Source organism: Stegostoma tigrinum, chromosome 29 (assembly GCF_030684315.1).
Source record: "Stegostoma tigrinum isolate sSteTig4 chromosome 29, sSteTig4.hap1, whole genome shotgun sequence".
NCBI lineage: Eukaryota > Metazoa > Chordata > Chondrichthyes > Orectolobiformes > Stegostomatidae > Stegostoma > Stegostoma tigrinum.
In genome coordinates this window covers 36,734,193-36,748,072 of record NC_081382.1, presented here as the reverse complement: position 1 = coordinate 36,748,072, position 13,880 = coordinate 36,734,193, and the positions used below count along the sequence as shown (strand labels likewise).

Below are 13,880 nucleotides of genomic sequence, written 5' to 3'. Positions count from 1 at the left end.
TAAAGGTGCATCAACCACATTAAACAGTTTTTCTTTTACTTTGCAATGTCTGTCAAATATACAGTTGTGTAGAAATGAAGCAGTTCGTGCAGTATCGCTGGGAGGTTGCTGTTTCTGTCATGTTAGTTTTCCACTAATTGAAGATGGAGAGTTAGTACAAGGGCAGCGTTTGAGCATGTTAACTTGTAACTGATGGAGTGCTGTTAGGATTGGTACTGGGGTCACAATTATTTACGACATATATTAATGACTTGGTTGACTGACACGAATGTACTAGCACAAAGTTTGTCGATGATACAAAAATGGTGGGAAGGCAAGCAGTGAGGATCACACCAAAAAAAACCATACAGAAGGGTATAGACAAGTTGAGCGCCTGAAAACCTGGCAGATGTTGGAAAGTTTGAAGTTGGCAGGAAAAGTAGAGGAGCCGAATATTATATAACTGGGAAAAGACTGCAGAAAGTTACAAAATCGGGGGATTTGGGGCAAAACCAAAAACAGAAATTGCTGCAGAAACTCAGCAAATCTAGCAGCGAACGTGGAGAGAAATCAGCATTAATGTTTCTGGACCAGTGACCCTTCCAAAAATTGCCAAAACTCATTTCCACGGACGCATCACATTCCTTAATGACTGGCTCAGATTCACCCCACATGGATTCCAACTCAAGTTTCATCCTTGTTAACTCTGCTTTCTCTCCACAGATGCTGCCAGACCTGCCGAGTTTGTCCAGTAATTTCTGATCCTGTTTTGGTTTCTGATTTCCAGCATAGCAGTTCTTTCATTTTCTTTTCATGTGGAGTCATGCAACACAGAGACAGACCCTTCGGTCCATCCAGTCCATGCCGACCATAATCCCAAACTAAACTAGTCCCACCTGCCTGCACTTGGCCCATATCCATCCAAACATTTCTTAATCATGTACTTATCCAGTGTCTTTTAAAATTCCTAACTATATCCACATTGCCCCTTAGATCCTTTTTAAACCTTTTATCCTCTTGGTTTAAAAATATGCCTCCTAGTCTTAAAATCCCCCAGCCTGGGGCACAGACCTTTGCCGTTCACCTAATCTGTACCCCCTGTGATTTTATAAACCTCATTAGGCTCACCCTTCAATCTCCTACACTCCAGATGAAAAAAACTCCCAGGCTTTCCAGCTTCTCCTTACAGCTCAAAGCTTCCATTCCCAGCAATGTCCTGGTGAATTTGTTTTTCTCGGTTTTCTCCAGTTTCATAATAGCCTTCCTATAAGAGGGAGACTAGAACTGGACGCAGTACGACTAACAGCCTGTAAAACCTCAACATGACGTCCCGATTCCTATACTCAAAGGTCTGAGCAATGAAGGCAAGCGTGCTAAATGCCTTAGCCACCCTGTCTACCTGTGACACAAACATTGGAGATCTGGGGCTTGTTGTGCACTAAACACAAAAAGCTGTCATCCAAGTTCAGCACGTAATATAGCAGGCCAATGGAATATATAAAAAAGAAGGTTTTGCTGAAAATATATGTGAGGGTCTAGTGTTGCAGTGGCAGTGTCTCTGCCTGTGGGCCAGTAGGTCTGGGTTCAAGTCCTAGCTGCTCATGTCTGCCCATATCATCACATGTCTGTAATTGGTTGATTTAAAATAACTAAAACTTCAAGGCACTAGGCAGAGTAAAGTTGGAATGTAGTGAACTGTTTTCGGCCCCTTATCTAAGGAAAGATATATTGGCATTAGAGGGGGTCCAGAGAAGGTTCACTTGGTTGATTCCAGAAATGGAGGGAGTTTTTTATGAGTAGAGGTTGAGTGTATTGGGTGTGTACTCACTTGGAATTTAGAGGACTGAGAGGAGACCTAGAAACACAGATTCTCAGGGTCATTGCAGATGGGGAATGGTTGTTTCCTCTTGTTGGACAATCAAGGATCAGAGGGTATCATCTCAGAATAAGGGGTCCCATACTTATGACCGAGACAAGGAGGAAATTCTTCTCTCGGGGGTAGTGAATTGTGGAATTCTTTACCACAGCGGGCTGTCAAGGCTGGGCCATTACATGTTTTAAAGGCTGAGATAGGCGTGTTTTTAATCAGGAAGGTAATCAAGGGCTATAGGGAAAGGCAGGAAAATGGAGTTGAGGATGATCGGATCAGCTGTGATCTCATTAAATGGCACAGCAGCGTTGTTCAGCTGAATGGCCTGCTTCTGCTTCTACATGGCATGGTGTACTTTGCTTGTGTTGCAACCCCTCCTCTCACCCAAATCCTTTGTGAAGATTGTATTCCCTGAAAGATTTCCCCATTTAAAACACTCAGTAGATCGTGATTACTGTTGTGAGGTGATGCATTTTAGTAAGACAGATCAGGGCAGGACTTACACAGTTAATGGAAGGGTCCCAGGGAGTGATGTCGCGCGGAGAGACCTAGGAGTGCAGGTTCATAAGTTCCTTGAAAGTGGCTTCATAGGTGGACAGGGTGGTAAAGAAGGCATTTGGCATGCGTGTGTGCGTCAGGGAGAGCACTAAGTACACGAGTGGAGACATTATGTTACGGCTGTACAGGATATTGGTGAAACCACTTTTCAAATACTGCGTTCGCTTCTCATCGCTCTTCTATATGAAAGATATTTTTAAGCTGGACAGGGTTCAGAAGGGATTTACCAGGGCGTTGCCAGGACCGGAGGGTTTGAGTTATACGGAGAGCCTGGATAGGCTGGGAGATTTTTCACTGGAGCAGAGGAGTTTGAGGGGTGACCTTTATAGAGGTTTATGCAATCATGAGGGCATTAGATAAAGTGAGCAGCAGGTGTCTTTACCTTAGGGTGGGGGGATTTCTGGATTGGGGGCGTATTTTCAAGGTAAGAGGAGAAAGAGTTAAAAAAGACGAGGGGCAATTTTTTTATACAGAGTGTTCATGTGTGAAATGAACTACTAGAGGAAGTGGTGGATATGGGTACAATTACAACATCCAAAAGATATTTAGATAATTACAAAAGAACAGAGAAAATTACAGCACAGGAACAGGCCCTTCAGCCCTCCAAGCTTGCGCTGATCGAGATCCTCTGTCTAACCTGTCGTCTATTTTCTAAGGGTCTGTGTCCATTTGCTCCCTGCCCATCAATGTACCTGTCCAGATATATCTTAAAAGGCACTAACGTGTCTGCGTCTACCACCTCCACTGGCAACGCGTTCCAGGCACCCACCACCCTCTGCGTAAAGAACTTTCCACGCATATCTCCCTTAAACTTTCTTCCTCTCACTTTGAACTCATGACCCCTCGTAATTGAGTCCCCCACTCTGGGAAAAAGCTTCTTGCTATCCACCCTGTCTATACCTCTCATGATTTTGTAGACCTCAATCAGGTCCTCCCTCAATCTCCGTCTTTCTAATGAAAGTAATCCTAAGCTACTCAACCTCTCTTCATAGCTAGTGCCCTCCATACCAGGCAGCATCCTGGTGAACCTCCTCTGCACCCTCTCCAAAGCATCCACATCCATTTGGAAATGTGGCGACCAGAAATGCACACAGTACTCTAAATGTGGCCAAACCGAAGTCTTATACAACTGTAACATGACCTGCCAACTCTTGTACTCAATACCCCGTCCGATGAAGGAAAGCATGCCGTATGCCTTCTCGACCACTCTATTGACCTGCATTGCCAGCTTCATGGAGCAATGGACCTGAACACCCAGATCTCTCTGTTCATCAATTTTCCCTAGGACTTTTCCATTTGCTGTATAGTTCGCCCTCGAATTCGATCTTCCAAAATGCATCACCTCACATTTGCCCGGATTGATCTCCATCTGCCATTTATCTGCCCAACTCTCCAGTCTTTCTATATTCTGCTGTAATCTCTGACAGTCCCCTTCACTATCTGCTACTCCACCAATCTTAGTGTCATCAGCAAACTTGCTGATCAGACCACCTACACCTTCCTCCAGATCATTTACATAGATCACAAACAACAGTGGTCCCAGCACAGATCTCTGTGGAACACCACTGGTTACAGGTCTCCAATTTGAGAAACTCCCTTCTGCTACTACTCTCTGTCTCCTGTTGCCTAGCCGGTTTTTTATCCATCTAGCTAGCACACCCTGGACCCCATGTGACTTCACTTTCTCCATCAGCCTGCATGAATAAGAAAGTTTGGAGGGTTATGGGCTAAGCACACGTAGGTGCGATTAGTTTAGTTTGGGATTATGGTCGGCATGGACTGGTTAGACCCTGGCCTGTGTCTGCTGTGTGACCCTCTGACTGCCTTTGTCCATTTTTGAATGAGAGGTGAGGGAGCTTGTATATTAATGGATTAATTGCCAACTACTCAAATTAACAGGGTTAAACATTATTCAAAGCATGAGGAGCTTTCAACCTGGAATATTGTTCATTCCAAGTGACTGGGACAGCATATTTATAATGATCAAAGGCAAGTTGTGCAGAGAATTTAACGTGATTGAACTATTCACATCTGTGACTGGATCCACATGTTGTTACACAGTTTGAGTATACATTCAGGCCATTCAGCCCAAGTGCTCTATGGTCCTGTTTTTTGTTCTATGTGGGTGTCCTGCTGTCCCACTTCATCCCACCTTCATAACCCCTTTGGCACACTTGCCTTTCAGTAATTCATCTTTAAAGGTTTCTGTGAATTCCATCTCTTGGCCGATGTCTTTCTTTGTTTGTGGCCCTAATTTCATTCAGATTGTGCTTTTGGACTGACCCAGTTGGCAAGCTGACCGCTATTCAAATACATTTCAATGTTACTGTTGTTGTAACAAGGGTGCCCACTGTTTTCTGTTCAGCTGGTACTGAGTGGCTGGGTTGAACATGCACTGCTGTGCTATTGCTATTAACCAACTGGCTGGTTGACCTGTGGATTGCTGAGTTGTCTCCTTGCTCTAGTAAAAGTACTGGCAGTTCTCCAAGTGGCTACTCATCTGTTGTAAGCATACAACAACAACTTGCATTGACATCATCCTTTTAACGTAACGATTGTCCCAGGAAGCAACGATGCAAAAATATGTGACACCCAGCCCCACGAGGCAGGTATTCGATAAGATGACCAACAGTTTGGTCAGAGAGGTAGGTTTTAAAGGGCATCTTTTTGACGGTAGAGACCTGAGGAGATTTTGGTGGGGCGCAGTTGAAAGTAAGAAAATTCTGGTCTGGATTAGAGGTTGGTGCATCACATTTGAGTGTGATACTGCCAATGCTTGATGAATCTATGTATGCACACATTAGGCTTTAAAGGATATCACAACTTAGAAGAAGGAAGCTCCCTAGATGAGCATCTCGATGGGGTGTGTGTGTGTGTGTGTGTGTGTGTGTCTCCAGGGGTTGCCTCTTTGTTCATCCTGTCCATTCTTGCGACATGAGCATTGCAGGCAAGGCCAATGTTTACTGCCTGTCTGTAATTGCCCTTGTGAAGTCAGTAGTTAACCATCCTGAAGTGTTGTAGTTCATATGGTGAAGGCACTGTTAAAGAAGGATCTCTGGGATTTCAGTCAGGTAACCGCGAAGGAGCAGTGACATATTTCAAACTCAGGAAGTGTGTTTTTTCCTACCTGCTTCCCAGCTCAACTAAACGTGCTCATCGTGCACTTTGAACCTTGAATCTCCCCGCTGACAAAAGAGTCAATACCCCCCTGATGTCCAATATTCAGTGATTCCATTTCTGGAGTAGAGGCATCAGGCAACATCGACGAATCTATATGGGCAAATAGCCAGCGGCCATAGACTATCAATGTGCTCATGTATGACCAATGTGGCATTGTATTGAAGGAAACACAGTGTGGAGCTGGAGGAACACAGGCCTGGCCTACTGTGTTCCTCCAGCTCCACGCTGTGTTATCTCAGACTCCAGCATTGGCAGTTCTTGCTGTCTGTAATTGTATTGGAGGGAATTGGCCCAGTGGAGTTTCACCTTCTGAAGAAGAGAATTTAAAACAAACGAAAAGGGACAAGGATTCAGTTGCCAGAAGTTTTAAGAAGATGGTTCCCATTTTAACTTCACCTTTTTTCTTCACCAAGTATTTGTCCTTCTTTGGAGTTTAAAAAAAAAGTGTAATTGTTGAAGTTTTGCTCCCTGCCTTTTATCCTCCTCGATGTGTTTCATATATCGTCATGTGGTGCAGGTCTGAGAGGTTTTTACAGTGAGCTTCTCCATCCTTCGGAACAATAACGCTGCACACACCACCACCCCCCCACCTCGTCCAGGCAACAAATGGGCAGCTTCACCATAGCAACAGGGCCACAAAAGGTGGTGCGGGACAGGAATGCACTGGGGTCGGGAGTCTGAAGCCACAGGACAGCCCAGATGACCCAAGCCTTTGGGGAGAGTGTCTGATAAATGACTCGTCTCTTCTTTTTGTTGCAGAGAAAGAACTCAGCAAGACCACTGTTGCTCTGAGAGAGCAGGAGGTGGAATGATTGGAAGTTCGGGGAGGTGGGCTCAGAGGCCGGGTGGGTAACTTCTGTTGTCTTTGTGCTTGCAATTCGAAAACTAGATGGAACTGGTGCACAACACTAAACCACCCCCCCCCCCGCCCCCCCCACCAACAAAGAAGGCTCTGGCAACAACGGAGAGCAGTGTTAATACATTGCTCAATGCTTGGGCACTGACAGATCAAAAACTGAAGTCGCTGTTTATGAATTTAAAAGGACTTGCTGGAAGCATTTCTTTAACCTTGGTTGACTCTTCAAGCCATGTTGTGGCGACCACTTATCAAGGTGACGAGATGTGGGCAGTAATTTCAGTGTTGCACGCATGTTGACGACAGTTTCTGTTTCTTTTTTTTTAAAAGCAGGCAAATTAAAAAGTACAAGATTTCACATGCCTGTCGGTGCAGTGTAGCCATTCTAGCTGATAACCAAGTTAACATCTAAAGTACCGGTCCTCCTTGTTCTGCTCCAGCAAGCAAAGCAGTGAAGTATAAAAACTAAAGTCTACACCTTACACAATTTTTCAGCTTTTCTTTGCAGCGATGCATGTTGCAGGTATATACCTCCAAATGCAATGACCATAGCTCTGGTCTGGTCTGAACAGTAAGACACAATGAATCCCCACTCTCCTAAAAACTCTATGATATGTGCCACCGCCGCCTGGGAGGTGCTTTCATTGAAACTGAACTGAGAGATAGAATATTTCAGTAAAGTGATTTTTTAAAAGAAGCTACCTGTTTGGTTTTTCCATTTTTCTTCCTGTTATTTGAGTTCAAGAGCGGTTGTTGGGGTACTGCTCTCCTTACACACATGGCATACTCTCTCTTCTTTATCTCTGAGACTAAATTTGAGGCTGGGTCTGATGCTATAACTCCCCCACAGAGCCAGGATATTGAGGTCACTTCTTGAATCCCAGTTGCCACCTGTGACAACGTGCCCCTGGGTTGTGTGGCTGAATTTGCAGCATCTGTAGAGGAGCTGCTAGGTATCTCTGCAGCCATGTTGTAATCCCCCATCAAGTGCTTGTCCCTCAGTGTAAGTCCTCCCACAGCAAGCTAGGAGTGGGTACTGATAGCTCCCTGAAAGTGGGATCGCTGGTCCAAATCCAATAACAGCTGGAAATATTGAGTTATCCATTGATTACAGTCTCAAAGGTTTTGATTTGAGATGATCCAAAATTCTGAGACCCGTGCCTTAACTTTGACCAAGCCCTGTTCACCCATGAACCCTGAGCTCACTGACCCCTTATTGGTTCTTGGTTAAGCAATTCCTTGATTTCAAAATTTGCTCCTATTTCCCTTTGCATCTCCAATCCAGCAAGCCTCCGAGCTGTCCGTGTTCCTCCAGTACAGGCCTCTTGAATAGTCAAGATTCCTGATTTGTAATCCAGGAACGTTGAAAATCTCTCGCTTTCTCTCTGTCATTCTGTCCCTCCCTCTCTAATCCTATCCTGAATAACCCTCCCTTCCTCCTTTTGAAGGTGCTTCTCAAACCACATCTTGAACTGAGCTTTTGGCATCTCTCCTAATGTTTTCTTGCACAGTTCAGTTTGTTTGAAAATGTTCTGGTAAAACGTTAGGTTGTCTTACCATGTTAAATGAGCTACTTAAATGCAAGTTGCTAACATTTGGTAAATTTATAAAGAATGGAAGGTCCTGATGTAAATTAAGTTAGAAGAAAAAGGGTGCAAAGACACTTGTATGATGCATAAACATGGACATCCAATGTATGTTTCAATTTTGAAAATGTTTTGTAATTTTTTAAATCATAGGCCATTTACAGCCATATTGCTGTGGGTCTGGAGTTATATGTAGGCCAGATCAAATCAGGATGTCAGATAGCCTTCCCTGAAGGGACATGTGTGAACCAGATGGGATTTTGCAGCAGTTGATATTACCGTGACTGATATAGGCTCTGCATTTCCAAACTGATCATGTTTTAAATTACACAGTGATGGGATTCGAGCCCAGAGATTTAGCCCGGTTCTATGGATTCTAGTCAACTTACCACCACTCTGCCATTGTATTACACCATCCAACTCAATGACTGTACAGAGGCCAGAATCAAGCAGCAGAGCTGAGAAAGGGGCGACAGCTACGGGTCTGTCACTAGTGTTCACTATATTTAATGCAGAGCAATGGGGGCAATACATTTTGGAAGAAAGCGTTTATTTTCATCGGTTGGAAGTATATTACATTATAATGCAAGGGGCTTCCCGTGCGTTTTCACCACAGTGATATCAAATCAGTTACCAGAATGGTCCTGAGTATGGTGTAGGGTTGGGGGTCCGATGCATGGCTCCGATGCAAGCCCCATTAATCTATACTGCTCCACAACGTCCCCTTTGTCAGTAAAAACCTAAAACAGTTCATCTATAAAGCTAACGTCACTGGTCAGGGAACCCACAGTGAGCTTGACTTACGGTGGGGATTTTTTTAATTTGAAGCTTAATCTGTTTCAGTGCTTTGAGTTTTCCATATATATTATTCACATGATGTTTAATTAGACTTGTATAAATCTCAGTGCCCAGTCTCTACCCTGGGGAATGTTGAAATGTGTAAATAAGAACTGAGAGGAAAACAGTGCAATCACTTGAATATTCAGTGTGAGTCTGAATGAATGAAGTTCAGTAGTGATTACCGTCAACTGTTTGAGGTTAGGTTAACTGTATGTTTCTTATCCCCATCAATAAATTTGCTCGTCTTCCAACATATTTACATATTCTGTCCATCTGCCCCTTAGATAAATAATTTTTTTCCCGTCCCAGTAAACGTTATGTGCTTTCAACTGTGTTGCCTCTTCTGATGGAGTTCCTGTTTGATTGGGAATTTGGTCGGGATGCAATGGCTTGAGAATAGGTTTTATTGTTCTGTACGTTGTTTAAAATAATCTTTGTGTGCACTTCCTGTTCAGTTTGAAAGACTTGGCCCCATTTGTAATGGAGACATGTTTGATACTTCCCAGTTTAACGCTTCCAGTTCGTCTTCACCCTTAGCCTTTGTTGTGGCACATGTCCATGCTGTGTGCTGCCTCACAGTACTTTCCCAATCCTCCGTTTCGTTGTCTACGGTGACTGCAACCTTACAGTTCTGCTTTCATTTTGTGCAGGGGATATTCGGCAGCTTCTGATATGGATCAAAAACAACTTGCTCAAAGAGCGGCCGGAGCTTTTCATTCAAGGTGACTCTGTGTAAGTTCAGCTCGTGATTTCATGAGGTACTGTTCCACCTCTGTGTGGCGTATGTATCCGGGCACACTTAATACCCAACGTGGCTCCGTGAGTAGCCCAGCCAAATGGACTGGGTTAACAGTTTCATTGCCCTTGAAATGACTGGCATTGCAGAGGCCAGAACTGTATCACTGTGGGTTTGGGGTTCATGTGTATACCAGGCCAGGGGGATGTAAATTTTAGCCAAATCATTTTTTTAAACCTTACTAGAGACATAAAATTGAAGCTTTTTGCCTCACAACCCAGTCCTGACAAGAAACCAACTTTTTAAAAAGGGAACATCTATTTCTAGGGCAGGCACAGCTGGTGCTAAGTGGTTGTAACATGGCTGGCTTGGAGTGCAAGCGTTAACTGTCCATCTTAGCTGAGTAATGTTTTTGTTTTAACAGCAAATTATAGCTTTTATAGTCACCATTGCTGAGACTCGCTTTGTATTCCAGATCTATTCATACAATTTGAATTCTGCCAGCTACAGTGGTGGGATTTGAACTCATGATCCCAGATCAATAGCCTGGGCCTTTAGATTAGTGACGCAACGATGTAACCAGTACACCACTGTCTCCCCTTGGCATGATGCTGATATTTTGTCTTTATTCAGTTGTTCGCTATCAGCCAGAACAGGGTGCACCACAGTCAGCCTCACAAACTATGGCTTAGATTATTTCACAAGTTGTAGCAGTGAGTGAGAAAGATCTGGGTCTCTCTCTCGGTGCTGCTCCCTGTCATCATTCTGATTCACAAGTTTCCAGGAACATTCTGAGTCACCGTTTCCTGTGGATTCGCTGAGTCATCTTGGCTAGGAATGTCAGCTGAATATCACACAGTTATAAACAGTCCATGAACTTCCTCTCCCAGGGGTCGAACTGGGGTAGTGAAAGTGTCCAAGCACTGCACTTTGGCATTAGCAACATCACTAGTCATCCCCAAGCCCAGTCTGAGCTGTGTTTCTAATGTGAAATCTTCTAATGGAGATGGGGGAGGTGATGGCCTAGTGGTACTATCACTGGACTGTTAACCCAGAGAATGTTCTGGGGACCCAGGTTCAAATGCCACCATGGCAGATAGTAGAATTTGAGTTCAATAGATCTTAGGAATTAAGACTCTGATGGTGGCCATAAGTGAATTGTCAGGAAAAACCCATCAGGTTCACTAATACCTTGGCAACACTTTGGCTCAGTGATCAGCACTGCTGCCTCACGGCACCAGGGGCCCGGGTTCAATTCCCCCTTAGGCAATTGTCTGTGTGCAGCTTACACATTCTCCCCATGTCTACGTGGGTTTCCTCCGGCTTCCTCTCACGGTCCGAAGATGTGCAGGTGAGGTGAATCGGCCATGCTAAATTACCCATACTGTGCAGGGATATGTAGATTAGGTGGGTTTGAGGAATGGGTCTGTGTGGAATGCTCTGGGGATCAATACGGACTTGTTGGGCCGAAGGGCCTGTTTCCACACTAGGGATTCTATGGAATAGAGGTTGGGCCCCCATTACATGTGATTCTGTGAACTTCCTGGCTGTAGTTTCCAACCACACTGACATCTCTTGATCACGGTATGTGTGAGGACATTAAGGAAGAGACTTTAAAACCTGGGTGCAATGACCCCACAGTTCAATAACTGGCCACTCTTGAAGGATGGCCAATTGAGTAAATAGCTAATGGCTCCTTGCCCCTGCTTGACAGCAAAGGGTGCAAACAAGAGCCGCGATTAGTTTTGGTAGCAGAGGATACCTGCAACCGTAGAACTTCAAAGTGTTTTTTAAGAGAAGTACATGTCCTTGGTGTAGTTTTATTATGGTGTAGTAGAACATCAGCTTTCCTGCTCCTGTGATGCTGCCTGGCCTGCTGTGTTCCTCCAGCTCCACACTGTGTTATCTCTGACTCCAGCAGCAACAGTTCTTACTATCTCGGAGTTGTCTATAACCTGGCGTTGTGTGACTTCTGACTTTGCCCACCTCCGTCCTACACCAGCACCTCCTCCCCAAGGTTGGTAACAGCTTCCCGTAGTAAATCTCAATCTCTGCTGCTCTCGATACAGATTTGACCCAATACTTTAAGTCACATAACTGAAAATTAAGCAAAGCTATTGGCCCCCTATTTTAAAATAAAAACTTTTTTGTCTACGTTACAATGTGGAAGAAGAAATGAATTATAAATATGTATTGTGGTTTAGGTTATGCACACCTTTTTAAAGTCAGCGTAGTCTTTGCGTTGGTGCCACAAGACAATGCTGACTGTATTCTGCAATTATTGCTGTACTCTGCAGAGGAGATTTGAAATATTCCATTTGAGGGACCCCATGTGCACTCCTGAAGACCTGTTAAAATAATTGTATGCTCCCGGGGACCCCCCTACTCATTTCGGTGCAATCCCCTGCAAATATTGTCACATTCCCCATGACCAGATATCATCGGTGCGCCTCACAAACAGGGGCACTGTCTGTGGATCTCGAACCCTAGTTCTCAGAAGCTAGCGCCCGTCAGCCGAAGGGGGTACCATGCCGTCATTACTTTTCAGGAGCGTTATACCATGGGGATAACAGACTAGTGAAGCAACAAAATTTAAAGACCAATGGAAATGAATGGTTCCTGGATGTTGCTCACAATAGCCCAGGTTTACCACAGTGCACACTGTGGTGAGCTGCACGATGAGAAGAGAGGGTTTCGCGAGGCTGTCTGTTAGTGAGGGAGCCATAAACAATTTGTGTTACATCAGATCTGGTGACACGCAATGTCTAGGGTCGAGCAGCAAGGGGCAGCTGTGTGCCATGAATATTTAATGCTTCTCATTATTTTCCAGTGTATCTTAAATCAGGTATTTGTTATTAAATTTGTTGGTGACTTGTTAGAAATTCAGCTTCATTTAGTGGCCCCTTTTGTGTTGAATATTTATTTGTGCGTGGGTGCTTTCTAATTAGACTTGACTGAACTTTTAACCTGCAACGTTTAAGCTCTATTCTGCCAACAGCTTGTCGCCTAAAGGTATCATCTCTGCCATGATAAGTAATAAAGATATTGCACGCTCACTATACAGCTCGGAAATGCTCAACCATTAATCTGAGGCCCTGCCCTCCATCTCCTTCAACAACACCCTTCAATCATTGGTGCAGTGTTCAATGTGACACACACAGCCACGTTGGTCCCAGGATTGATCCCTGGCCTCTGCTGATCTCAGTTAGGAAACGCTCCATTTGGCCTCAATGGCCGAGTTAGGGAGCAAGAACAATTGCCAGGGTTCCCAGCCCTGACGCCCATCAAGTGACATTTACCACAAAGTGTCTGTGTGAAAGCAAGAGTTTGTCTTTATCTAATTGCTTTCACGAAGCCAGCACGTCCCACAGTGCTGTGCAACCAGCAAAGTATCTATTGGAGTGCAGTCACTATTGTAATATTGCAGCCAATTTGCACACAGCAAACTCCCCCCTCCCCCCGCCAAAAAAAAAGCAACATGGTAATGACCAGATGGACTGTTTTTAGTGATAATGAAAGCAGCAAATGCTGCAACTACTCGGCAGGTCAGACAGTCCCAGTGGAGACAGAAAAAGAGTTAACATTTCAGGAGAGCTGCAAGGCTGCAATGTTCCTTGTGTCTTGATCTTCATGTGTGCCACCTAATCTACTGAGTGTTTACAGCATTTTCTTCTTATTGGCTTAGATTTCCAGGATTTTTGCTTTTGTATCTTTTTTTGTAAATGATGCTGGTCAAGGGATAACAATTGGCTGAAATGCCTGGCAGGGAGAGTCTCCCCTGCTCCTCTTAATGGTAATAATGCCATAACATCTTTCGCATCTCTGTACGCCTAAGACTGCACACATCTTAGCCAGAAGCTGATGTCTCATGGTCTACATGGTAGAGTTGTAAAGTCGAAAGCAGCAGAGATGGTTGAGGCAGTGGCTGTCATTTTAAAAAACTCAAGAGGATTCTAAAATGATCTCATCAGATTGCAAGTTTACAAATATAACACTGTGTTACTCAAGAAAGGAGGGAGGGGGATAACTGGGTGCTCGGTTCAGCTATTGAGGCATCAATTACTGGAAAAGTGTTGGAATTTATTACTAAGTAAGTATTACCAAAGATGCACTTAGAAAATCCTGATTTTTCAGGAGGTTTTTTTAAAAAGGATATAGCTAGTAAGATAGATAGGGGGAACCATTGAATTCACGAAAGGTATTCAATAAGGCGCTGTATAAGAAATGAATACGCAATATAAAGCTGGTGGAATTAGGTTCACGTGGACAGTAAAC

The 13,880-nt window shown here is 44.2% G+C and overlaps 1 protein-coding gene across 2 annotated transcripts in view; it reads left to right on the top strand.

Annotated features, from left to right (window-relative positions):
• Positions 1–13,880, top strand: part of urm1 (ubiquitin related modifier 1) — a 43,835-nt gene that overhangs the window by 16,490 nt on the left and 13,465 nt on the right. For both annotated transcript variants that reach the window (XM_048558957.1, XM_048558958.2), the window contains exon 3: positions 9,520–9,601. In XM_048558957.1, the coding sequence (XP_048414914.1) occupies positions 9,520–9,601 (82 nt within the window). The remainder of the gene's footprint in view (positions 1–9,519; positions 9,602–13,880) is intronic.